At 42.3% G+C, this 27,786-nt stretch overlaps 2 protein-coding genes and 1 long non-coding RNA gene across 8 annotated transcripts in view; all 3 read left to right on the top strand.

The window, feature by feature from the left end:
• Positions 1 to 233: 233 nt before the first annotated feature.
• LOC139411551 (serum amyloid A-5 protein-like) lies at positions 234 to 3,628 on the top strand. Its single transcript, XM_071158034.1, has 5 exons — positions 234 to 1,173; positions 2,362 to 2,517; positions 2,636 to 2,741; positions 2,949 to 3,087; positions 3,297 to 3,628. Exons 3-5 carry the CDS (start codon positions 2,654 to 2,656, stop codon positions 3,433 to 3,435), a joined length of 366 nt encoding a protein of 121 aa, XP_071014135.1. The 5' UTR covers positions 234 to 1,173; positions 2,362 to 2,517; positions 2,636 to 2,653; the 3' UTR covers positions 3,436 to 3,628.
• Positions 3,629 to 4,322: 694 nt separating this feature from the next.
• On the top strand, positions 4,323 to 16,514 carry LOC139411552 (mitochondrial glutamate carrier 1-like). Of its 6 annotated transcripts, XM_071158037.1 has the most exons (12): positions 6,372 to 6,578; positions 6,796 to 6,872; positions 7,078 to 7,203; positions 7,353 to 7,408; positions 7,524 to 7,614; positions 9,950 to 10,007; positions 10,423 to 10,483; positions 10,727 to 10,880; positions 10,974 to 11,128; positions 13,816 to 13,891; positions 15,014 to 15,203; positions 15,608 to 16,514. In XM_071158037.1, exons 2-11 carry the CDS (start codon positions 6,853 to 6,855, stop codon positions 15,165 to 15,167), a joined length of 951 nt encoding a protein of 316 aa, XP_071014138.1. In that variant the 5' UTR covers positions 6,372 to 6,578; positions 6,796 to 6,852; the 3' UTR covers positions 15,168 to 15,203; positions 15,608 to 16,514. The 6 variants fall into 6 exon arrangements, with proteins under 6 accessions (XP_071014142.1, XP_071014140.1, XP_071014136.1 ...); XM_071158041.1 differs by lacking the exon at positions 6,372 to 6,578 and adding an exon at positions 4,323 to 4,465 and having other exon boundaries at positions 15,014 to 16,514; XM_071158039.1 differs by lacking the exon at positions 6,372 to 6,578 and adding an exon at positions 4,707 to 4,849 and having other exon boundaries at positions 15,014 to 16,514.
• A 6,156-nt stretch (positions 16,515 to 22,670) lies between these two features.
• LOC139412216 (uncharacterized) overlaps positions 22,671 to 27,786 on the top strand; it is a 59,917-nt gene continuing 54,801 nt past the window's right edge. The window contains exon 1 of the long non-coding RNA XR_011634674.1: positions 22,671 to 22,831. This is a non-coding gene — a long non-coding RNA (uncharacterized lncRNA). The remainder of the gene's footprint in view (positions 22,832 to 27,786) is intronic.

Genomic DNA, 27,786 nt, shown 5'->3' on the forward strand with positions numbered 1-27,786 from the left:
CCAGGTGCACGGTGTTTCCTCCGACACATTGGTGCGGCTGGCTTCCGGGTTGGATGCGCGCTGTGTTAAGAAGCAGTGGTTGGGTTGTGTATCGGAGGACGCATGACTTTCAGCCTTCGTCTCTCCCAAGCTAGTGCGGGAGTTGTAGCGATGAGACAAGATAGTAGCTACTAAACAATTACCACGAAATTGGGGATTGATACCAATCCCTAATTGATACCACGAAAAGTGTCAGTTAGCCATTCTCAAGACGCCAGACATGGATTATATCCAGAAACTGGTAGGCCTCACGAGATGCTAAGAGGCCTATGTCCTTTAAACTGTCCATATATTTTTTTGTTGTTGTTGCAGTATGCCCCTAATGTCTTCTTTGTGAGGCATTGGAAAACCTCCCTGGTCTTTGTTAATCTTTGTTTGAAATTCACTGCTTGACTAAGAGACCTTACAGATAATTGCATGTGTATGGTCCAGAGATTAAGTAGTCAAAAATCATGTTAAACAGTACTATTGCACACAGAGTGAGTCCATGGAACTTATGTGACTTGTTAAGCACATTTTTACTCCTGAACACATTTAGGCTTGCCATAACAAATGGATTGAATTCTTATTGACTCAAGATTTCTGATTTCTGATTAAAATTTTTATTCATTTGTAAACGTTTCTAAAACCAAAATTCCACTTTGACAACATTATGGGGTAATGTGTCTAGGCCAGTGAGACAACATCTCAATTAAAACATTTTAAATTCAGGCTGTAACACAACAAAATGTGGAAAAAGTCACTGGATGTGGATACTTTCTGAAGGTACTGTACATGTCCACAGCAGAGGAAACACGCCCCTATCCACATCGACGGGGCCGAAGTGGAGAAGGTGAAAAGCTTCAAGTTCCCCGGCTTGGCCCCTAAGACCCACACAAACTTTTACAGATGCACCATTGAGAGCATCCTGTTGGGCTGTATCACTCCCTGGTACGGCAACTGCACCACCCGCAGAGCTCTCCAGAGGGTGCTATGGTCTGCCCAATGCATCACCCAATGCATCACCGGGGACACAATGCCTGCCCTCCAGGACACCTAGAGTACCCGATGTCAGGACACCTAGAGCACCCGATGTCAAGGTCATCAACCACCCGAGCCACAGCCTGTTCACCTTGCTATCATCCAGAAGGCAAGGTCAGTACAGGTGCATCAAAGCTGGGACCGAGAGACTGAAAAACAGCTTCTATCTCAAGGCCATCACACTGTTAAATAGCCATCACTTGCCAGCCTCCGTGCAGTACCCTTCCCTGAAATTAGTCATTGTCACTTGCCGGCTACCACTCGGTTACTCAACCCTACACCTTAGAGGCTGCTAACCTATGCACATAGACATGGAATCACTGATTACTTTAATAATGGAACACTGGTCACTTTAATAACGTTGAAATACTGTTTTACTAATTTCATATGTACAGTATATATTGCATTCTTAATGCCATCTCATTCAACTATTGCTGTATATATACTATTCTATCCTACGTATTCTACAGATACCCTGAATATTCTATCCACATACCGTCCATAACATCTATACATCCCATCATATATATATACACAGTATATATATATATATATATATATATATATATATATATATATATATATATATATACTTCAGTCTCTGACATTGCTTGTAAAATTTATATATTTCTTAATTCCATTCTTTTACTTTTAGATCTGTGTGTATTGTTGTAAATTGTTAGATATTACTGCACTGCTGGAGCTAAGAGCACAAGCATTTCTCTACACCCGCAAAACATCTGCTAAATAGGTGTATGCGACCAATACATTTTGATTTGATTTGTAAAAAATAGCAATTGTGACCGGTAGTAGGATAAAAAGATAGATACTAATGGTAATGGAAATCAATAATCAATGAACAGCAGCATAGGTGTGAGGGGGAGCAGTAATTGTGTAACCCGTAAGATAAAGGTGCCAACTGTAAGATGTGGACATGCAAATTGCCTTTCATGTCTATGGCTATTAAATACTTGTATTCTACCATATTATAGTAGTCTATAATGAATCATATCATAAGGATTCATTCTCTCATATTAGGTGAGAGGCAAACTTTTGGAACCTCAACCATCATGACAATTACGACATTAAAAGCAGAAAAACAAACTGCTCCCCCATTAGTCTTATTAATACAGACACATCACATTTTGATGCCTTGTTTTTTTAAGCTGTAGGCCTAGTTACACAATTGAGGAGTATCCTCCTTATTGCCCAAGGCTTCAGAGCACGTCCTCTAATTCATCTTGTCATGACCTGGAAATTTCTCATCTTGTGTTCCCGGGCATACACTTCTGATCGTAATAGCTTGGGAGGACGAAGTTAGGGAATTCCAGCTTTTGGAAAAACAGAACTCCTCCCTGGTCTGAGTGGAATATAAGAACAAGCTGCAGACCACAAACCAACACAAAACACAAGGGAGTTCAAACTGCCTGACTGACTAACTAACTAAGGAGCTAGAAGGTAAGCGATAACTCTCTTATATGAGGCAGTCTGAGTTTAAGTTGAATAAATGATCTGTAAATATGTTAGCAATTCATATAGTGGCCTATGCTCTCTCTCACCCTCGTGTTTCCTTCAGTTTGTCACATCTGCAAGTATGAAGCTGCTTCTAGCTGGACTTGTTCTGACCCTTGTTGTAGGAGCTCAAGCTCAGTGGTACCGCTTCCCTGGTGAAGCTGCTCGAGGTCCGTTTATACACTTTAATCATTGTTTCTTCATTGTTGACAGAAATAGATACAGAAACCAGTAGCAACAAATCTATCAAGAGCGACATGTACTGTATTTGAGGACTCCTTTAAAGTCATTGTTATTTCTTGAGGCTAGTGGTTTGAAAAGTTGTAAAGTTCATTGAAAGTGTCAAAATCAACATCTGTGTCCTCCTGACCCTGCAGGTGCTAAAGACATGTGGCGTGCATATGGCGACATGAAGGACGCCAACTGGAAAAACTCAGACAAGTACTTTCACGCTCGGGGCAACTATGATGCTGCCAGGAGAGGTCCAGGGGGCAGGTGGGCAGCAACAGTCATCAGGTGGGTGATTCTCAAATATCTGTGTGATGCTTATAATGTGGTTCAGTTGGTCATCAAATTATCTCATAAAAACATTCTCCTTTCTCTAATTAGATCTTTATGCCACTTTTTGTAAAACAAAAAAAAAATGTCTGGTCAGAAAGACAATTTTACCATTATTGGTTTACTGTGGTTGGCGAGTTACTTATGTAATATTTCTCCTCTCTCAGTAATGGCCGGGAGATGGTTCAGGGTTCCAGTGGTCGAGGACACGAGGACTCAGCAGCTGACCAGGAGGCTAACCGCTGGGGACGTAATGGAGGGGACCCCAACCGATTCAGACCCCAAGGACTCCCCAAGAACTACTGAACCTACAAAAAGGAGGTTACTAGCCAAACTGAAGGACCAAATTCCAAACAAACATATTGCACTTAATTACTGCTTTTGGTAAAAATGTCATATTCTCAAAAATGATTTCTGCTAATAGACAGGTACATGGTACTGAAACATAGTATACAATGTATTTCAAAAGGGTTGCAGAAATAAAGTGATTACACAACCAGAGACCGAATGTCTTTCTGTATTCAGTATGATACGACTGGGAAGGCTGGAAAAAAATGTTGAAATCCTGAAATGTACCCTCAAATGATCTGGTGTTGACATTTTCCCAGCCTTCAACTGGCAACCGGTCAGCCCTTTACAACTAGAAAGAGGAACTTTTGGACAGTGGGGTAGCCGTACATGTTTTTCATAGGGTAGACATAGAAGAAGCTGAGAAAAACATAGGAGACATAGAAGAAGCTGAAAAAAACATAGGAGACAAGAGGCTAAGATTAATGCAGATGACGAGGTGATGTGAACTTTGAGGGTGCAACAACAATTATTTTTCTCTGCCCATCCCTAAGCTCCCTCTCTCCAACACAACACACACCGTTTCCTCCCCTTCTCACTTACAACCAATAGATGCTGGTTTAACTGACAGTGTCAATCCACCAAGCCAATTTGTTGAGTGTAACGATATAGCAGGGAATCCTGTTATTAGTGGTGCAGGGGAAGTAAGGAGGCCTGCAGGTACCATATAGGCTTGAACAGCTGGTCCAGGAGGATGAAAAGTGGTAGGTCAGTTCATGATAAATTACAATTATAATATTGGTATCTGCCATGTCCATTTCAGTGTATTTGTTAATCATTGAGGGTCACTGATGAAATCTTTGTGAAAATAGAGACATGCTCTGGAACAAAGCTGGTGCCAGGCTATCCTTGTTGTGACATCACAAGAGAAGCATGGGGAGAGAGGCCAAAGAGGAGAGGATGGATGCCCCTGCTGTTAATCAATGGAACATGACAGTTTGAATGAGGATTCAATTCAACATACTATGCAACTCTATTGAGACCGGAGGTGAGACGAGTAGGCTATGTATAAGTTGGCACAGATATGCATAAAATTAGCATACAGCTAGGCTTTTGAACATAACCACTCATTATTACAGAATGCAGAATTACAGGCGTACTGTAAAATATGCACAGACATACAATGTTTTGATGAGCCTGACCACACCTCCACACAAGCAACCAATGAGAGTATGGTTCAAAGTACTGTACCAGCTTCTTGGAACAGACTTTGAACAGAGTGAGTGAGTGAGTGAGTGAGTGAGTCAGACAGACAGACAGACAGACAGACAGACAGACAGACAGACAGAGAGAGAGAGAAAAAGAGAGACAGAGAGAGACAGAAACAGAGAGAAGAGCTAAGAAATTGTAACACAGAGGAATTGTAACTCAGGTATTTGAGTGATTTTGCTTTCCTAGATTTTCTCTTTTTCGGCACTCTTAATTTGAAAATATGAACTTTAGGGCTCAAAGTGAGGTCAATAGATTTTGCTATATCATTATTAACTTTACCTGAGATGTGAAATGGGTAGCAACAGGGTTCTGCTTCACCAAGTGGAAATAAGTAGCCTCAGCAGTTGCACTCAGCATCGATGTGATGAGCCCTGAAATGCAGCAAGGAAAACATAAGCATCATGTATTGAATACCCGATCTGTGTATACATTTATGTGGAAGGTTCACCGGGTGAGCAATGATGTGTAGTTAACGGGGGTGAATTATGTTACGTCAGGTTTACCTGACAATCATAACACTCAAATGGGGCGGCAGGGTAGCCTAGTGGTTAGAGCGTTGGACTAGTAACCGGAAGGTTGCGAGTTCAAACCCCCGAGCTGACAAGGTACAAATCTGTCGTTCTGCCCCTGAACAGGCAGTTAACCCACTGTTCCCAGGCCGTCATTGAAAATAAGAATTTGTTCTTAACTGACTTGCCTGGTTAAATAAAGGTTAAAAAAAAAAAAATAAAAAAAAAAAAAAAAAAAAAAAAAAAATCTGAATGTTGCAAGGCAGGTAGGTGGTGGAATGGGTATAGTGTTACGTGGAAGTATTTATTCATGATGTATTAACAAACTAGATGTGGTAAGTCTCTCCATTACCACATGTAATCCATTCCTGGCAATGAAAAATACATGAGCTCATACTGTACATATAAATGAAAAGCAGACATTGAGTAGACAGACCACTCCTGTGCCTTCTCTTAGGTACTATTCTATGACCAAGGTCCCCCCCTCCCCACACACCCACACCCACACACACACACGCACACACACACACACACGCACACACACACACACACAGAGACACACACACACACACACACACACACACAGACACACAGACACACACACACACACGCACACACACACACACACACACAGAGACACACACACACACACACACACACACACACACAGAGACACACACACACACACACACACACACACACACACACACACACAGAGACACACACACACACACACACACACACACAGACACACAGACACACACACACGCACACGCACACACACACACACACACACACACAGACACACACACACACACACACACACACACACACACACACAGACACACAGACACACACACACAGACACGCACACACACACACACACACACACACACACACACACAGACACACACACACACACACACACTCACACACACACACACACACACACACACACACACACACACACAGTAGATCCTTTTATAAAGACAACAAAGCGAAACATTCGGTCAAAGATATATTGTTACATGCCTGCAAAGAGAGAAGGAGTGCTGTGAGCTGACAGAATAGACCTCAAACAGATATACACCCATATTTCTAATCACAGTATTGGATGTCCCATCTCCCTCTCTCTTTCTCTGCTTTCTCTTGCTCCATTCAAATACAATGCACACACACAAATCAGGAGAGATCTGGGAGGAGTAGGAGTAGAGGAAATAGAAGAGTTTGGGATAGAATTAGGGTTGAGAGAGGAGTGGAGGGGAAGGATTGATGTGATTGGTCCAGAAGGAGGGTGGCTGTACAGTCATATTCTTCTGAAAGCATGGCTCAATGAATGAACACTCTTCATTTCAGGTAGCCAGCCAACACAACATTGAGGTAAATGCTATTATGCCCAGGGATAAGCCAGGTACTTTCCACGCACAGATGTTTCTCAAAGCTTTAACTGAGTGTCAGACTACTGTTCTGATATGGATTTGTACTCTGTTCTTTTCCAGTTCTCCTCCACAGCTGACTGAAACTGACAGTTGAACATTGGCTGGTTGACTGAGGTATTATCCATCCATCTTCCACTAATCCATTGTTTTCCTTGCAGATCACGTTTACAGATACACAGACAGAGAAACTGCCAAGGTAACTGTGTCTCAGATAGATGGCTGACAAGCAGATCAGGTAAGTGCGGATACGGATATTGATGGAAACAGATGAATCTGAGAAAATGTTATCAAATTTTTTAATTAATGTTCCAGTTTGAGTCTTGAAGTAATCCCTCCACCATTTTCCAGCTCTCTCATTCTTGTTTTTAACTTTTGGTATTGATTGGTCATTGTCACCTTTTTGATCCCTTCTCACTCTTCTCTCTTTCTCTCCCTCTCAGTTTACCTGCCAAATTGATCAACGGGGGAATTGCTGGACTGATTGGTGTGACATGTGTATTTCCTATTGACCTAGCCAAGACCCGTCTCCAGAACCAGCAAAATGGTTCCCGTCTCTACACCAGCATGTATGTACAATGTTGTTCAACACACTCTTTTAACCAGTCAAAAAAAATAAAAAATCTAAAACAAACTTGCAGTTTGCTTGTAGTATCTGCTTACTTCTGGTTGATTCTCTGAGGTCTTTGCACAGTAATCCTTTGTGTTCACAACACAGGTCAGATTGCCTTATCAAGACCATCCAATCAGAGGGGTACTTTGGCATGTACAGAGGTAGGACAAAATTGTGTGTGTGTGTGTGCATGCGTGTGCGTGTGCGTGTGTGCACACAGGTTTGAGCATATTCTTTGTTTATGATTCTGTGTATGTCTATTTCTTTAACCATTAGGTGCTGCTGTGAACCTGACTCTGGTCACTCCAGAGAAGGCCATCAAACTAGCTGCCAATGACTTCTTTAGACAGCACCTGTCCAAGGACGGGTGAGTAGTGCTCAGAGGCGTCTTTCGAACACCTACCTGTCAAATACAATCCTACACCAGTCGTAACTGACTGGTACACCAACCTCTTGCCCACTCTGATCTCTTTGAATAGATGTACTTGAAATATGTATTATATACTATATCAGCTTTAACTAACTTCTTGTTTGGATTTGATATACATATCACAAATAGGATTCTAATAATATCTCACTATGTGCTGGGATCTAGTGGTAATACGTTAGAGGTATAAATATTTTGTAAACACACAGCATGGTTGATAGGACCAATCCCACAGGCCCCTGCAGCATTATCTGCATGACATACCTGGGCTATCTTTAGCATCCCTCAACATTTCCATGGGGACCAACAACATGGCTGATAAATTATTGAGTGACCTGCGCTAGTGAACTGGTGAATTATTAACATGTTTCTAAGACTGTGTGAGTGTGTGTGTGTGTGCATGTATGTACAGTGCCTTGCGAAAGTATTCGGCCCCCTTGAACTTTGCGAACTTTTGCCACATTTCAGGCTTCAAACATAAAGATATAAAACTGTATTTTTTTGTGAAGAATCAACAACAAGTGGGACACAATCATGAAGTGGAACGACATTTATTGGATATTTCTAACTTTTTTAACAAATCAAAAACTGAAAAATTGGGCGTGCAAAATTATTCAGCCCCCTTAAGTTAATACTTTGTAGCACCACCTTTTGCTGCGATTACAGCTGTAAGTCGCTTGGGGTATGTCTCTATCAGTTTTGCACATCGAGAGACTGATATTTTTTCCCATTCCTCCTTGCAAAACAGCTCGAGCTCAGTGAGGTTGGATGGAGAGCATTTGTGAACAGCAGTTTTCAGTTCTTTCCACAGATTCTCGATTGGATTCAGGTCTGGACTTTGACTTGGCCATTCTAACACCTGGATATGTTTATTTTTGAACCATTCCATTGTAGATTTTGCTTTATGTTTTGGATCATTGTCTTGTTGGAAGACAAATCTCCGTCCCAGTCTCAGGTCTTTTGCAGACTACATCAGGTTTTCTTCCAGAATGGTCCTGTATTTGGCTCCATCCATCTTCCCATCAATTTTAACCATCTTCCCTGTCCCTGCTGAAGAAAAGCAGGCCCAAACCATGATGCTGCCACCACCATGTTTGACAGTGGGGATGGTGTGTTCAGCTGTGTTGCTTTTACGCCAAACATAACGTTTTGCATTGTTGCCAAAAAGTTCAATTTTGGTTTCATCTGACCAGAGCACCTTCTTCCACATGTTTGGTGTGTCTCCCAGGTGGCTTGTGGCAAACTTTAAACGACACTTTTTATGGATATCTTTAAGAAATGGCTTTCTTCTTGCCACTCTTCCATAAAGGCCAGATTTGTGCAATATACGACTGATTGTTGTCCTATGGACAGAGTCTCCCACCTCAGCTGTAGATCTCTGCAGTTCATCCAGAGTGATCATGGGCCTCTTGGCTGCATCTCTGATCAGTCTTCTCCTTGTATGAGCTGAAAGTTTAGAGGGACGGCCAGGTCTTGGTAGATTTGCAGTGGTCTGATACTCCTTCCATTTCAATATTATCGCTTGCACAGTGCTCCTTGGGATGTTTAAAGCTTGGGAAATCTTTTTGTATCCAAATCCGGCTTTAAACTTCTTCACAACAGTATCTCGGACCTGCCTGGTGTGTTCCTTGTTCTTCATGATGCTCTCTGCGCTTTTAACGGACCTCTGAGACCATCACAGTGCAGGTGCATTTATACGGAGACTTGATTACACACAGGTGGATTGTATTTATCATCATTAGTCATTTAAGTCAAAATTGGATCATTCAGAGATCCTCACTGAACTTCTGGAGAGAGTTTGCTGCACTGAAAGTAAATGGGGCTGAATAATTTTGCACGCCCAATTTTTCAGTTTTTGATTTGTTAAAAAAGTTTGAAATATCCAATAAATGTCGTTCCACTTCATGATTGTGTCCCACTTGTTGTTGATTCTTCACAAAAAAATACAGTTTTATATCTTTATGTTTGAAGCCTGAAATGTGGCAAAAGGTCGCAAAGTTCAAGGGGGCCGAATACTTTCGCAAGGCACTGTATGTATGTATTTGTGTGTGTGTGTGTGTCTTTATGTATGTTTCTTTATGTGTATGTTATGTTTGGTATGTTTATTGTTTTATGCATGTTTATGGTCATGGCCTATGTGTATAGAAACAGAGAGTTTTATGTTGTATGCCTTTTGTTTAATGTATGGAAATCACTTGAGATAACACCAGAACATCCAGGGAAATGAGCAAAGTCATTGAACCAAAATAATTATGACATTTGTTCTCTCTCTCAGTCAGAAGCTTAGCCTGCTGAGGGAGATGCTGGCGGGTTGTGGTGCTGGTACATGTCAGGTAAGATCAGTTTGGGTATCAGCCTCAGACAGCTTTCTACTACCATCTTGTGGCTCAACAGTAATTATGCACAATAGTTGTGTGTCTGCCTGGGTATTTGACCTCTTCTGAAACACAGTCATACAGTCTCTCCATCTCTTTGTCTCTCCATCTCTCTGTCTCTCCATCTCTTTGTCTCTCCATCTCTCTGTCTATCCATCTCTCTGTCTCTCCATCTCTCTGTCTCTCCATCTCTCTGTCTCCATCTCTTTGTTTCTCTATCTCTCTGTCTCTCCATCTCTTTGTCTCTCAATCTCTCTGTCTCTCCATCTCTCTGTCTCCATCTCTTTGCCTCTCCATCTCTCTGTGTCTCCATCTCTCTGTCTCTCCATCTCTCTGTGTCTCCATCTCTTTGTCTCTCCATCTCTTGGTGCAGGTCATCATCACCACTCCCATGGAGATGCTAAAGATTCAGTTACAGGATGCAGGGCGGATAGGTGAGAGATGGGTAGAAGAAGGAGAGAGGAGGTTGTATGTTCCCCTGTTCCCAGTCACTGTTTCATGACTAACCAATATCTTGTCAGCCAAACAAACACAAACAGATCACAGAGATCTGATCAGTTAGAACCCGTAACAACCAGCATTGTTATTCTATCAATGTAAAATAGTTATTTTATTACTTGACTGATGATGTCACACTGATGATCCTGACGATGTTGTGTGTGTTATGACACATGTAGAGGCTCAGAGGAAGCTGATGTCCCAGGCTGCAGTTAGGGCCCCTGGGGGCCCAGTGGAGTTGAGGTCCCATACAGCAATGCAGCTCACCCGGGAGCTGCTGAGGAGCCAGGGCATTGCAGGGCTCTACAAGGGCCTGGGGGCCACACTCCTGAGGTACATCTGCAAGAAGACACAATGGAAACCTTGCAAGAACACACACAAATAAAGATGATTCACATTTGATGGCCCATTCTTCTGTTCTCTTAGGGACGTGCCATTCTCCATAATCTACTTCCCCCTGTTTGCCAATCTGAACAGTCTTGGTGACCGTGGGGCTGATGGCCCCGCTCCCTTTTATGTGTCCTTTGCATCAGGCTGCATCGCTGGCAGTACAGCTGCTGTGGCAGTTAATCCTGTGGATGGTAAGGACAGTCGTGTGTGTGTATACAGGTATGAGTGTGTATACAGTTGTGTGGTTTTTCCATGCATCGGCAAGACAGAACAGCTGCCCCCGGTAAGACAAGGGGTGGAGGTCTGTGTCTATTTGTCAATAACAGCTGGTGCACAAAATCAAATATTAAGGAAGTCTCAAGGTTTTGCTCACCTGAGGTAGAGTATCTCATGATAAGCTGTAGACCCCACTATTTTCCAAGAGAGTTTTCCTCTATATTTTTCGTAGCCGTCTATTTACCACCACAAACCGATGCTGGCACTAAGACCGCACTCAATGAGCCGTATAAAGCCATAAGCAAACAAGAAAATGCTCATCCAGAGGCGGTGCTCCTAGTGACCGGGGACTTTAATGCAGAGAAACTAAAATCCCTTTTACCTGTTACATGTGCAAAAAGAGGGGAGAAAACTCTAGACTACCTTTACTCCAAACACAAAGACGCATACAGAGCTCTCCCTCATCCTCCATTTGGCAAATCTGACTATAATTCTATCCTCCTGATTCCTGCTTACAAGCAAAAACTAAAGCAGGAAGTACCAGTGACTCTCTCAATACAGAGGTGGTCAGATGACACAGATGCTAAGCTACAGGACTGTTTTGCTAGCAAAGACTGGAATATGTTCCGGGACTCATCCAGTTTAATTGAGGAATATTACGTACATACCCCAACCAGAAGCCATGGATTGCAGGCAACATCCGCACTGAGCTAAAGGGTAGGGCTGCCGCTTTCAAGGAGCGAGACTCTAACCCAGACTCAAATAAGAAATCCTGCTATGCCCTCAGATGAACCATCAAACAGGCCATGTGTTAATACAGTACTAAGATTGAGTCCTATTACACCGGCTCCAACGCTCGTTGGATGTGGCAAGGCTTGCATACTATTACGGACTTCAAAGGGAAGTCCAGCCGTGAGCTGACCAGTGACACAAGCCTACCAGAAGAACAAAATGACTTCCATGCGTGCTTCAAGGCAAGCAACACTGAAGCATAGATGAGAGCACCAGCAGTCGATGTGACTAAGACCTTTTAAAAAAAATGTTTACCCCCTTTTTGTCCCCCATTTCGATCTTGTCTCATCGGTGCAACTCCCCTACTGGCTCGGGAGGTGAAGGTCGAGACATACATCCTTTGAAACATGACCCACCAAACCGTGCTTCTTAACACCCACCCACTTAACCCGGAAGCCATCCGCACCAATGTGTTGGAGGAAACCTCGCCAATTGTGCGCCGCCCTTTGGGAAGAGCATGGGAGTCTGATACAGCCCGGGATTGAAAATTGGTTCCTAATGATGACTCTAGCATTGCGATGCAGTGCCTTAGACCACTGTGCCACTCGGGAGGCCCATGAGTAGGATCTTTAAACAGGTAAACATTCACAAGGACGCAGGGCCAGATGATTACCAGGACGTGTACTCCGTGCATGCACTGACCAACTGGCAAGTGCCTTCACTGATATTTTCAACCTGTCCCTGGCCGAGTCTGTAATACCTACATGTTTCAAGCAGACCACCATAGTGCCTGTGCCAAAGAACACCAAGGTAACCTGCCTAAACGATTACCGACCCGTAGCACTCACGTCTGTAGCCATGAAGTGCTTTGAAAGGCTCACATCAACACCATCAGCTCAGAAACCCCAGATCCACTACAATTTGCATACCGCCCCAACATATCCACAGATGATGCAATTTCTACTGCACTCAACACTGCCCTTTCCATCCTGTACAAAATGAACAATTACGTGAGAATGCTGTTCATTGACTACAGCTCAGCGTTCAACACCATAGTGCCCTCAAAGCTCATCACTAAGCTAAGGACCCTGGGACTAAACATCTCCCTCTACAACTGGATCTTGGACTTCCTCACTAGCCGCCCCCAGGTGGTAAGGGTAGGCAACAACACATCTGCCACGCTGATCCTTAACACGGGGCCTATACTTAGTCCCCTCCTGTACTCCCTGCTCATGACTGTGTGGCCATGCACGACTCCAACACAATAATTACGTTTTCAGACGACACAGCGGTGGTAGGCCTGATCACCGACAACGATGAGACAGCCTATAGGGAGGAGGTCAGAGACCTGAAAGTGTGGTGCCAGGGCAACAAGGAAAAGGAGGGTCGAGCAGGAAAAGGAGGGTCGAGCATTTCCCCATTCTCATCGACGGGGCTGTACTGGAGCAGACTGAGAGCTTCAAGTTCCATGGTGTCCACATCACCAACACACTATCATGGTCCAAACACACCAAGACAGCCGTGAAGAGGGCAGGACAATGCCTATTCCCCCAAAGATTTGGCATGGGTCCTCAGATCCTCAAAAAGTTCTACAGCTGCACCATCGAGAGCATCTTGACTGGTTACATCACCGCCTGGTATTGCAACTACTCGGCCTCCGATTGCAAGGGGCTACAGAGGCTAGTGGGTACGGCCCAGTACATCACTGGGGCCAAGCTTCCTGTCATCCAGGACCTATGTACCAGTCAGTGTCAAAGAAAGGCCCTAAGTCTTATTTTTCTTAAAACTGCATTGTTGGTTAAGGGCCAGTAAGTAAGCATTTCACGGTAAGGTCTACCTGTTGTATTCAGCGCATGTGACAAATAAAATGTGATTTGATTATGCCTGCCATGTGCCCTGTAAGCCTATTGATACAGTATGTGTGTCATAGTGATTAAGACCAGAATTCAGACCATGACACGGGGAAGTCAGGAGGACACCTACAACGGAGTGACAGAATGCATCAGGTAACCTCTCCTTCTCACTCTAACTCTTCCACTGCTTCCCTCCTGGTTTTGACAGGCCTTTTCTGATCGATTATATCCATATTATCTGATGGTAGAACATTACAACATCTACTGGTACTATGAAATAAACGGAGAAGGCCTTTTAGGCTAGAATATACAGTACCAGTCAAAAGTTTGGATACACCTACTCATTCAAGGTTTTTTCTTTATTTTTTACTATTTTCTACATTATTGAATAATGGTGAAGACATCAAAACTATGAAATAACACTGTTTCACCTGTCTTTGTGATTGTCTCCACCCCCTCCAGGTGTCACCCATCTTCCCCATTATCCCCTGTGTATTTATCCCCTGTGTTCTCTGTGTATTTGTTGCCAGTTCTTTTTGTTTTGTCAAGCCTACCAGCGTTTTTCTTTCGGAGCCTGTCTCTCGATTGTTCCTGTTCCCTAATTTTCCCGGTGTTTCCTAGTTTTCCCGCTGCTCTGACCCTGAGCCTGCCTGCCATTCTGTACCTTTGCCCCACCTATCTGGATTACTGACCTCTGCCTGCCCTTGACCTGCCTTTTGACTGCCCCTGTTCGAAATAATAAACTGTTGTTACTTCGACGTTGTCTGCATCTGGGTCTTACCTGAAACGTGATACCTATAGAATCATGTAATAAACAAAAAAGTGTTAAACAAATTAAAATATGTTTTATATATTTGATTCTTCAAAGTAGCCTCCCTTTGCCTGACCTCAACCCAATTGAGATGGTTTGGAATGAGTTTGACTGCAGAGTGAAGGAAAAGCAACCAACAGGTGCACAGTATATGTGGGAACTCCTTCAAAAAAGCATTCCAGGTGAAGCTGGTTGAGAGAATGCCAAGCGTGTGCAAAGCTGTCATAAAGGCAAAAGGTGGCTACTTTGAAGAATCTCAAATGTAAAATATATTTTAATTTGTTTAACACTTTTCTGGATACTACATGATTATATGTGATATTTCATAGTTTTGATGTCTTCACTATTATTTTACAATTAAGAAAATAGTAAAAATAAAGAAAACCCTTGAATGAGTAGGTGTATCCAAACTTTTGACTGGTACTGTAGATACACCCCTATATCACGACCCTCTTGTTTAACAGGAAGATTCTGCGCCAAGAGGGTCCCTCTGCTTTCCTGAAGGGGGCGTACTGCCGTGCTCTGGTCATTGCTCCCCTCTTTGGCATCGCACAGGTGGTCTACTTCCTGGGAGTGGGAGAGTTCCTTCTCAGCTTCCTGCCTCAACAGAACAACTAGTCTTGCACTCTCACACACAGCCCACATTGGAGCCAGGTAATCTGTCACTTTCCTTTCAGACACAGCCCACATTAGCCTAAGCCCTAAGGAGTTAGTCAGAGAGAGACAGAACGGTGTGTGTGTTCTAGACCAAAGTTTGTTCTCTGCACCTGTTGAGGGTGTTCTGATAGGTCATCATTTATTATATCCCCTACCTGAGATTAATTACAGTAAATATTTACATTTAGGTCTGATTTATAACTATATGATAATAATTCAATATCATTTCAAGTGTACTTTTAGTTGTGCTTTATCAAGGTTTAGTCATGGAATTCTCTTTATTGTTTTTACTAAGATGATGCAATCATGATATATAAATCTGTCAAACATGACTGTACTGTAATATCTTCTGTCTGTATTGATGCTATTTTTTGTTGTGGTTTTGTGGCTGTTTTGCACAGCTTCTGTACCTCTTTCCAAATGGTGTTTCCCTCTTCATCCATAAAGAAGCTTTAGAATTGCATTCTTCTTCCAAGAATGCATTGAGAATTTCATCACAGTGATACTAAGATCTGATCTGAGGTGTATTCACTATTCAGGATTAACAAAGATAACATAAGATGTTGGCAGATGTTGGAAACGATGTACTCAAGCTGTGGGCCTTGAAAGAGTCAACATTGCCTGCAGAAAACGTCACTGGTTGGTGACATTGGTGACTACACACCAAACACAATTAGTTCCCCAGCCACCATGTTGGCACCATTTTGTAACTAGATGTCAGTTCAGGGACCTGCCTGAATTTGTCCGATAGAAACTCTCACTTTCGTGGGCAAAATGTTTTCTGTTTTAAGTAAACGGTTTCTGTTAGAAAATTTTTTGCAACAGACAAAACATTTTGCAACAGAATCTGCGTAATGAATACACCCCACGGTTCTGAGAGTGGCAATTCACTCACAGCACTCAGCCAGAGTCAAGTCATCAAATCAAAAAGATAAAAACTCACCCTTGACATTTGTGCAAGCCCATCGCCATTATCATTACTGAAAGGTACATTTGTAGACCCTGTATGACCCTGTATCATAGTAACCTAGATTCTATATTGTGCTGGTTCATCCCTGGACCGTTATTCCCTCTTTTCAGGAGGACAAATGCACGTCCAAGCACTTTTATGTCACCACCCCTCTTCCCTCCCCTGTAGATATGGTGGGTGTTGGGTTATCAGTTTGGAGTTGTGAATATGGATGTGCACTGAAGGTGTAAAACAGGCTGACAGCTATTGTATTATTCATTTGAGGTAAAATAAGAACAGAAAAAATGTATTCCTCTCGTATATATTGCTGTCTGAAAAAAATGAATGGGATTGTGCTACCCGTGTTGTCTTATGATTCTTTCTCTCTATTTGTGTGACAGCCTTTGGTGTGTGGTTTGACCTCATTCTACCGTAACAAGTCTCAAGGAAATCTGAAGATTTCCCCTACTGTGGTAACCAAGGAAACAATGGAGGGATTGTTTTATGCATTTGCTTCACCAAATTAATCTATCTCAGTATCTCGCTGTCTCTGTCGGCCTGTCTCATTCCTAAGGAACCATTGTCATGTGTCCATCCAATAACCAGATTCTCTAGTTCACATGGGCATGGCTATCCTTGTGTCCTGTTGCTTTCTTGGCAATATCTCATTTGGAGGAGATCCATTTCCAACCTGCAGTGTTTGTCTTTCTCCACTCCCATGGATACCACTCAGATCCCATTTGAAAACAAGCAAGCAGAGACACTGTGTATAGAGGACACATTATTTACACCTTCCGTTGTTATGTGGTTATTACGGTGTTAGCATCTGTCCAGTAGATGGAGCAGCTGCAAGCCGGCATGCATTTAATGTATACTACATTTCATAGAATTTAATACAATTACAAAAAGGAGATGTTATGTTTGTACTATGATTATTATTGATATGATTAATTATTATTATCTAATATGTAATTATTATGTACTTTGTATGCTGCACAGGAGAATATGGCTAATACAGGTGGAGTCAAGGAACAGGGTTAACCGATAAGAAATGGGAAGAAGGGAAGGGAGGGGAAGAGGGAGAGATGAGAGATGGGGAGATCGAGGCACTCAACCAAATCAGGGCATTGATTACAAAAGAAGTGAGTGCCTGGAGGGTGAGAATCTACTGCCAAGGCCTGTCAAACACACACAGACCAGAGGGGATGTAGATGCCCCACCATCATTTAGATCAATTTCATCATATCAATCTAGATCCAATTTATCGTAGGCCTACTGTCACAGGCAGTGCCATACATTTCACTTTCATAAGACTTAAATTGCCTTCATAGTGATCAATTAGCTTATTTACTCTGACATTTCATATGTTGAAAAATTACATTCTCAAGGGGAATTGCAATAGCTGTATTATTCACCCTTTTTCAGGGGAATGGGAGAGTATGGTGTGTAAATGGCTCGAGAAATGACCTCTACCTCATTTGATGGTGTATAACAGGCAGGAATTGTGTCTCAGGGCTATGAAAGTGGAAGACATTTTACCAGCAAGTATGGCTGAAATGTGTAGGAATATCTACTGTAAGCGATCTAAATCTGTTATGGTTCTGTAGTCATTATTTGCAATCTACAGTACAGTAAATGGCACTGGTCACCAACAATTAATTTACTGTAAAATTGGCATAACATTTTAGAAAACTGCACTTTATAGGTCATACATACATACATACATTAGCTTATTCCCCCATGCAGATTGGTATTGGGGCAAGCTGGCGGCTGCAAAATGACATAATGTCAATGAAAACCCTTGAGGATCAAAGCATTGCTGAAGTTGCGTTGATGAAAGAGTTGCCTTGAGTTCAGAGGCGACAGTGTGACAGGTTAATTAATATTCATGCCAGAGATGATGATGATGGGAGAGAGGGGGGGGGGGGGGGGCAAGTGCTACGAGAGATGCAGACAGGGGTATTGGAGTATTTGTTTGAGATCCAGTGTGTAGCTCTGAGTGGGCTGTAACCTACACTCCAAAAAATGCTGGGTTAAAAGCAACCCAATTTGGGTTATTTGGTAACCCTGCGCTGGGTAAATATTGGACAGACCACACGCTGGGTTATTTTGACCCAGCCAGTTGGGTTGCGTTAATAACCCAACATGTTGGGTTGTTTGGATTACCAAATATGGGTTAATTCAACCATCAATTTTTTTTTTATTCACTTTCATGCTGGGTCTTTTTTAATGTAATTCTAGGTTATTTTAAGGAGCCTTGGCCTATTATGGGTGTGGCTTTAATATAGTTATTTTTGGCCATCCATGAGAGTAAATGTCACTCCTGTTCATAATTTTAAGTTTGTATATTGCAAAATAAAATGTTTCTTGAATATTGTTGCAAATTACACACTTTAATCTAAAGTTAATAACATTATAATGGCAGCAGGTAGCCTAGCGGTTAAGAGCGATGGGCCAATAACCAAAAGGTTGCTGGTTTGTATCCCAGAGTTGGCGAGGTGGAAAAATGTGGTGTTCTGCCCTTGAGCAAGGCTGTTAATCCCCAACAACAATTGCTCCCTGGGCCCTGATGACATGGATGTAGATTAAGGCAGCCCCCTGCACCTCTCTGATTCACATTTCAGTTGAAAGTATTCAGTTGTGCAACTGACTAGGTATCCCCTTTCCCTAAAGTGGTAACTATCCCAACATTGGGATATACATAGGCTCTTGAGGTACTCATACATACAGTGGGGCAAAAAAGTATTTAGTCAGCCACCAATTGTGCAAGTTCTCCCACTTAAAAAGATGACAGAGGTCTGTAATTTTCATCATAGGTACACTTCAACTATGACAGACAAAATGAGAAAAAAAATCCAGAAAATCACATTGTAGGATTTTAAATTAATTTATTTGCAAATTATGGTGGAAAATAAGTATTTGGTCACCTACAAACAAGCAAGATTTCTGGCTCTCACAGACCTGTAGGCTCCTCTGTCCTCCACTCTTTACCTGTATTAATGGCACCTGTTTGAACTTGTTATCAGTATAAAAAACACCTGTCCACAACCTCAAACAGTCACACTCCAAACTCCACTATGGCCAAGACCAAAAACCTGTCAAAGAACACCAGAAACAAAATTGTAGACCTGCACCAGGCTGGGAAGACTGAATCTGCAATAGGTAAACAGCTTGGTTTGAAGAAATCAACTGCGGGAGCAATTATTAGGAAATGGAAGACATACAAGACCACTGATAATCTCCCTCGATCTGGGGCTCCACGCAAGATCTCACCCCGTGGGGTCAAAATGATCACAAGAACGGTGAGCAAAAATCCCAAAACCACACGGGGGGACCTAGTGAATGACCTGCAGAGAGCTGGGACCAAAGTAACAAAGCCTACCATCAGTAACACACTACGCCGCCAGGGACTCAAATCCTGCAGTGACAGACGTGTCCCCCTGCTTAAGCCAGTACATGTCCAGGCCCGTCTGAAGTTTGCCAGAGAGCATTTGGATGATCCAGAAGAAGATTGGGAGAATGTCATATGCGGCAGGGGCGGCAGGGTAGCCTAGTGGTTAGAGCATTGGGCTGGTAACCGGAAGGTTGCAAGTTCAAATCCCCGAGCTGACAATCTGTCATTCTGCCCCTGAACAGGCAGTTAACCCACTGTTCCTAGGCCGTCATTGAAAATAAGAATTTGTTCTTAACTGACTTGCCTTGTTAAATAAAGGTAAAATAAAAAAAATAAAAATATGGTCAGATGAAACCAAAATATAACTTTTTGGTAAAAACTCAACTCGTCGTGTTTGGAGGAGAAAGAATGCTGAGTTGCATCCAAAGATCACCATACCTACTGTGAAGCATGGGGGTGGAAACAACACGCTTTGGGGCTGTTTTTCTGCAAAGGGACCAGGACGACTGATCCGTTTAAAGGAAAGAATGAATGGGGCCATGTATCGTGAGATTTTGAGTGAAAACCTCCTTCCATCGGCAAGGGCATTGAAGATGAAACATGACTGGGTCTTTCAGCATGACAATGATCCCAAACACACCGCCTGGGCAACGAAGGAGTGGCTTCGTAAGAAGCATTTCAAGGTCCTGGAGTGGCCTAGCCAGTCTCCAGATCTCAACCCCATAGAAAATCTTTGGAGGGAGTTGAAAGTCTGTGTTGCCCAGCAACAGCCCCAAAACTCTAGAGGAGATCTGCATGGAGGAATGGTCTAAAATACCAGCAACAGTGTGTGAAAACCTTGTGAAGACTTACAGAAAACATTTGACCTCTGTCATTGCCAACAAAGGGTGTATAACAAAGTATTGAGATAAACTTTTGTTATTGACCAAATACTTATTTTCCACCATAATTTGCAAATAAATTCATAAAAAATCCTACAATGTGATTTTCAGGATTTTTTTTCTTCTCATTTTGTCTGTCATAGTTGAAGTGTACCTATGATGAAAATTACAGGCCTCTCTCATCTTTTTAAGTGGGAGAACTTGCACAATTGGTGGCTGACTAAATACTTTTTTGCCCCACTGTATGTGTAAGCCTCATTAAAGCAACACTTGTGTCGGTGTTCAACCTTAACATTTGCTCACAATACAACAGAGCAAATTAACCAGAATGACATTTACTCTGATGGGTGGCTTAAAAAAAAAATCTGAAAGCCAGTGTGTTCAGTGTCTCAAGAACTGCAACATTGCTGGCTTTTTCATGCTCAACAGTTTCTTGTGTGTCTCAAGAATGGTCCACCACCCAAAGGGCATCTGACTCCGCTCCCAGTACGCACGCCATTGACAGCATCCAGTCAACTTGACACAACTGTGGGAAGCGTTGGAGTCAACATGGGCCAGCATCACAGTGGAACGATTTTGACACCTTGCAAAGTCAATGCCCCAACGAATTGAGGCTGTTCTGAGGGCAGAAGTGTGCAACTCAATATTGTTAATGTTTTGTACACTCAGTGTCAGTGAGAGAGAGATGCCAGACATTGTAGGATTTTTTATGAATTTATTTGCAAATTATTGTGGAAAATAAGTATTTGGTCAATAACAAAAGTTTATCTCAATACTTTGTTATACACCCTTTGTTGGCAATGACAGAGGTCAAATGTTTTCTGTAAGTCTTCACAAGGTTTTCACACACTGTTGCTGGTATTTTAGACCATTCCTCCATGCAGATCTCCTCTAGAGCAGTGATGTTTTGGGGCTGTTGCTGGGCAACACGGACTTTCAACTGAGTTCTGGGACAGAGAAAGCATTATCTTGCAGCCAAAAGGCTCACATGAGACAGGAAGAGGCACATAGCCAGCATCGCTCCAAGGGCCAGCATATCAACTCCAATCTCATGGAGGTGTCATTGGCCTCAGTTATTATTGAGCACTCAAGGTTAAGGAATGGAAGATGGGTGAGACAAAAGTAGATGCTTCTGCATAGACCATATTGTATGCATACAACCCAGTCTCTTTAGCACTTTTTGTTTAAAACATTTAAAATGTAAAATTAGAGTAAAAATGTTTCTCAATTTTATATGGGCTAGCCTACTTATCAATATCAATTAAATGCGTAATTGATAGCCCACGTCATTAAATATTTGGCATGTGGTTATATGAAGATGCGGAAATAAGATTAGGCTACACCAAACTTGAATAGGCCTTCATAAAATAACAATTATTTGATGTTCTACAACACTAGGGACCGCTGGTGAGCCATGTCAGTCAGCTACGGGTGGACGTGAGCGGTGAGTAAATCAACTTTTCGTATTGGCTATAACAGTCCTATGGCGAATACAGATTGAGTGTTAAAATTAACAGGCTCAAATAATCGGGGATGAACCAACGTTAATCACACAAAAAATGTGAAGATGGTAGGCTACAGCATGTGCGCGCGAGAAAAGGCAACCGTTTCTCACCCACGACCCCCAATTAATTTTCCACATGCAGTTGGGAGTCACTGACAACCTGTCGCCCATAGACTACCAACCAAACCAGGCTGAGACTACACATCTACAGACACCTATTCGCACATTTCCAGTTTGGTTAATTATGAGGCCACAAAGGCACACACATTTCCAGGTCTCTTTTTGTGGTGAATCAATCCCTCTCTCGACCCCTCTATATTAGCCATCTGAGACGGTTTCTGGAATTCTCAAAGGACATGTTTATGAAATGAAGGGATAATAGTGATTGAGGTGAGGATAAGGATGGTGATTGTAGACTAACACCTAACTTGGTCGAACGAGGAGCGTACAATTTGGTGACGAGGAAATCCCTTTAAAAAAATTGGCAACATTAAAGTGTACGGTTCCATCAACTGGCGGGAACCATAGTCCGAACACGGATTTTGACTCCAGCTCGAGTACTTTGCACGGACTGCTGTCACGTCACCCCACCCGTCTCCTCCCTGCAATCTTATTGCGACCATCCCTTTTGAGCGCATCTGAACTGGAGAGAGAGAGAGCGAGAGAAAAAAAGGAGAGAGCGAGAGAGATCCTAAATAGATTCAGGCACCAACATTACCTACCTGCTCGAGCGAAATACGCTCAAATACGCGCGCGTCCAGGCAGAAATAAAAATCAAAATTGGAATTGGAGTTTTCAACACGAAGGCTATTCCTTAAAAATTTAAATATAATAATACAGCTTTACTGATAAAAGCAACAGCCATGCATCTAAACAGAGAAGAAGGGAACAGCAAAGGTGAGATAAAGACCTCAATTTATATTTTCCATGCCAGACTGTCTGTCTCCCTTTTAGGCTAGTTTGTTTGAGGCTCTTGTGTTGGTTCAAAAACGCCCTTGAGTATGATTTGTTGGTCTCAAGTAATGATGCTGGGAGTCATCGCCATAACACAAGCAGCATGTTATTGCTGATTTTACTAGTGTCATCTCTATCAGAATGCATAGCCCATGATGTTGTTTACTCGTTACATTCCTTGTCATGTGCCTGGATGACATTCAAAGGCTACATCATCGTTCAGAGACCGCACCAAAGGCAATTGTGTAGATGGAATGACTACAATAAAGGCTGGCAGCATGGAGACTCGGGTGTAAGATAAAGATGCTTGTGCACTTGTTGTTCTCTCAGTATTGTTAACGTTAGCCTACATGCCCGAGTGTCACCGGTTTTCACGTCAGGTAAACTGAGCGGCAAAGCACACAAGGTCACCTCATCTCCTATCATGTCAACGGGTGTTTGTGCCCCTGTCTGAGAGAAAGGGGGAGAGAAGAGAATATTGTGTGTGTGTGTGGGTGGGTGTGTGTGTGTGTGTGGGGGGGGGCACCTATTTAAGAAATGTATCACACGTGCATCGGGGGCGTGACATGGAGAAGTAGTGGCCCTCTTCCCGCCCCTAAGTGTCACCCCTGGTGGCCAGCAGTAGGCTGCACACCTTGACAGCAAACACCTGCTGCTCAGGGAGAGAAATGTGTGAGCTGAATGATCCTCTGTGAAGACTGTCAGTGAAACGTGAAATGGCTGAAAACAGCTTTATTCATTCATGGACTCATTATGGCAGTGAAAAATGCACTTCCAGTAAATCACCCAGTTCCAATAAATATTATTGTCTGTAGTCTGAATATTATAAGAAGGCATAGTTCTATAAACACTGTGTCCCTTTGAACATCCCTTTTGTGACAGATCACTTGTAAAATAGGCCTATATATTGAGGGTCATTTGTTGAGAGGATGGTGTCTGGAACAAGTGGGTTTCTGAACACTATACTCTATAAAATGACCTAAATCTATCCACATAATATAGCAAAAGCAAATTGCTAACTTTTATGAACACAGAAAATGTGAGATTTGTTCATTTTCCATCATCCATTCTAGAATTACTGGCTTATTTACTTTTTCACCAAGTCTTCCAAAAAGTTCCTACACTACATGGCCAAAAATATGTGGACACCTGTTCGTCAAACATATCATTCCAAAGTCATGGGAATTCATCTGGATTTGGTCCCCCCCTTTGCTGCCCTAACAGCCTTCACTCTTCTGGGAAGGCTTTCCACTAGATGTTGGAACATTGCTGTAGGAACTTGCTTCCATTCAGACACAAGAGCATTAGTGAGGTCGGCACTGATGTTGGGCGATTAGGCCTGGCTCGCAGTCTGCGTTCCAATTCATCCCAAAGGTGTTCGATGGTGATGAGTTCCGATTAATCGGAATCGGCAATTAATTAGGGCCGATTTCAAGTTTTCGTAACAATTGGAAATCGGTATTTCTGGACACCGATTTGGCAGATTTTTATTTGTATTTTTTAACACCTTTATTTAATCTTTATTTAACTAGGCAAGTCAGTTAAGAACACATTCTTATTGTTGTTCCAATGTGTACCTAACCATAAACATCAATGCCTTTCTTAAAATCAATACATAGAAGTATATATTTTTAAACCTGCATATTTAGCTAAAATAAATCCAGGTTAGCAGGCAATATTAACCAGGTGAAATTGTGTCACTTCTCTTGCGTTCATTGCACGCAGAGTCAGGGTATATGCAACAGTTTAGGCCGCCTAATTTGCCAGAATTTTACGTAATTATGACATAACATTGAAGGTTGTGCAATGTAACAGAAATATTTAGACTTATGGATGCCACCCGTTAGATAAAATATGGAACGGTTCCGTATTTCACTGAAAGAATAAACGTCTTGTTTTCGAGATGATAATTTCCGGATTCAACCATATTAATGACCTAAGGCTTGTATTTCTGTGTGTTATCATGTTATAACTAAGTCTATGAATTGATAGAGCAGTCTGACTGAGCGATGGTAGGCAGCAGCAGGCTCGTAAGCATTCATTCAAACAGCACTTTCGTGTGTTTTGCCAGCAGCTCTGCTGTTTATGTCTTCAAGCCTATCAACTCCCGAGATTAGGCTGGTGTAACCGATGTGAAATGGCTAGCTAGTTAGCTTCCGTCCCTCTCCTCGCTCCTACCTGGGCTCGAACCAGGAACACAACGACAACAGCCACCCTCGAAGCAGCATTACCCATCGCTCCACAAAAGCCGCGGCCCTTGCAGAGCAAGGGGAACAACCACTCCAAGTCTCAGAGCGAGTGACGCTAATAGCGTTTCAAACGTCACTCGCTCTGAGACTTGGAGTGGTTGTTCCCCTTGATCTGCAAGGGCCGCGGCTTTTGTGGAGCGATGGGTAACGCTGCTTCGAGGGTGGCTGTTGTCATTGTGTTCCTGGTTCGAGCCCAGGTAGGAGCGAGGAGAGGGACGGAAGCTATACTGTTACACTGGCAATACTAAAGTGCCTATACAGTGCCTTGCGAAAGTATTCGGCCCCCTTGAACTTTGCGACCTTTTGCCACATTTCAGGCTTCAAACATAAAGATATAAAACTGTATTTTTTTGTGAAGAATCAACAACAAGTGGGACACAATCATGAAGTGGAACGACATTTATTGGATATTTCAAACTTTTTTAACAAATCAAAAACTGAAAAATTGGGCGTGCAAAATTATTCACCCCTTTACTTTCAGTGCAGCAAACTCTCTCCAGAAGTTCAGTGAGGATCTCTGAATGATCCAATGTTGACCTAAATGACTAATGAGGATAAATACAATCCACCTGTGTGTAATCAAGTCTCCGTATAAATGCACTTGCACTGTGATAGTCTCAGAGGTCCGTTAAAAGCGCAGAGAGCATCATGAAGAACAAGGAACACACCAGGCAGGTCCGAGATACTGTTGTGAAGAAGTTTAAAGCCGGATTTGGATACAAAAAGATTTCCCAAGCTTTAAACATCCCAAGGAGCACTGTGCAAGCGATAATATTGAAATGGAAGGAGTATCAGACCACTGCAAATCTACCAAGACCTGGCCGTCCCTCTAAACTTTCAGCTCATACAAGGAGAAGACTGATCAGAGATGCAGCCAAGAGGCCCATGATCACTCTGGATGAACTGCAGAGATCTACAGCTGAGGTGGGAGACTCTGTCCATAGGACAACAATCAGTCGTATATTGCACAAATCTGGCTTTTATGGAAGAGTGGCAAGAAGAAAGCCATTTCTTAAAGATATCCATAAAAAGTGTAGTTTAAAGTTTGCCACAAGCCACCTGGGAGACACACCAAACATGTGGAAGAAGGTGCTCTGGTCAGATGAAACCAAAATTGAACTTTTTGGCAACAATGCAAAACGTTATGTTTGGCGTAAAAGCAACACAGCTCATCACACTGAACACACCATCCCCACTGTCAAACATGGTGGTGGCAGCATCATGGTTTGGGCCTGCTTTTCTTCAGCAGGGACAGGGAAGATGGTTAAAATTGATGGGAAGATGGATGGAGCCAAATACAGGACCATTCTGGAAGAAAACCTGATGGAGTCTGCAAAAGACCTGAGACTGGGACGGAGATTTGTCTTCCAACAAGACAATGATTTAAAACATAAAGCAAAATCTACAATGGAATGGTTCAAAAATAAGCATATCCAGGTGTTAGAATGGCCAAGTCAAAGTCCAGACCTGAATCCAATCGAGAATCTGTGGAAAGAACTGAAAACTGCTGTTCACAAATGCTCTCCATCCAACCTCACTGAGCTCGAGCTGTTTTGCAAGGAGGAATGGGGAAAAATGTCAGTCTCTCGATGTGCAAAACTGATAGAGACATACCCCAAGCGACTTACAGCTGTAATCGCAGCAAAAGGTGGCGCTACAAAGTATTAACTTAAGGGGGCTGAATAATTTTGCACGCCCAATTTTTCAGTTTTTGATTTGTTAAAAAAGTTTGAAATATCCAATAAATGTCGTTCCACTTCATGATTGTGTCCCACTTGTTGTTGATTCTTCACAAAAAAATACAGTTTTATATCTTTATGTTTGAAGCCTGAAATGTGGCAAAAGGTCGCAAAGTTCAAGGGGGCCGAATACTTTCGCAAGGCACTGTAAGAACATCCAATAGTCAAAGGTATATGAAATACAAATCATATAGAGAGAAATAGTCCTATAATTCCTATAATAACTACAACCTAAAACTTCTTACCTGGGAATATTGAAGACTCATGTTAAAAGGAACCACCAGCTTTCATATGTTCTCATGTTGTGAGCAAGGAACTTAAACGTTAGCTTTCTTACATGGCACATATTGCACTTTTACTTTCTTCTCCAACACTTTGTTTTGGCATTACAGTATTTAAACCAAATTGAACATGTTTCATTTTATTTGAGGCTAAATTGATTTTATTGATTTTATATTAAGTTAAAATAAGTGTTCATTCAGTATTGTTGTAATTGTCATTATTACAAAAAAAAAAAAAAATTGTCTGATTAATCGGTATCGGCTTTTTTGGTCCTCCAATAATCGGTATTGGTATCGGCGTTGAAAAATCATAATCGGTCGACCTCTAGCCTGTATCCCGTGTACTGTTGTAATTTTTATGTCCTAGGCATGTTAGTGCAGTATATTGAGATTTCTGATTCACAACAGTAAAAATGGCACCCTCATTAAAATTACAATTGAACAGGTAAAGGGGTATGCTAGATAACCTATGCAGAAAAATATACATATTTTTTTATTTAGAAGTAGGCATAATGATTAAGACTCAGATTTGTCAGGTGTTTGAAATACTTTGTGCTCCTGGCAGCTTTGGGCAGAATCTAACTATTTCATTACAGGGATAAGTGTAGGCAGCTTTTCCTCTCCTCACA

This window comes from Oncorhynchus clarkii, chromosome 6 (assembly GCF_045791955.1).
Source record: "Oncorhynchus clarkii lewisi isolate Uvic-CL-2024 chromosome 6, UVic_Ocla_1.0, whole genome shotgun sequence".
In the NCBI taxonomy this organism is placed as follows: Eukaryota; Metazoa; Chordata; class Actinopteri; order Salmoniformes; family Salmonidae; genus Oncorhynchus; species Oncorhynchus clarkii.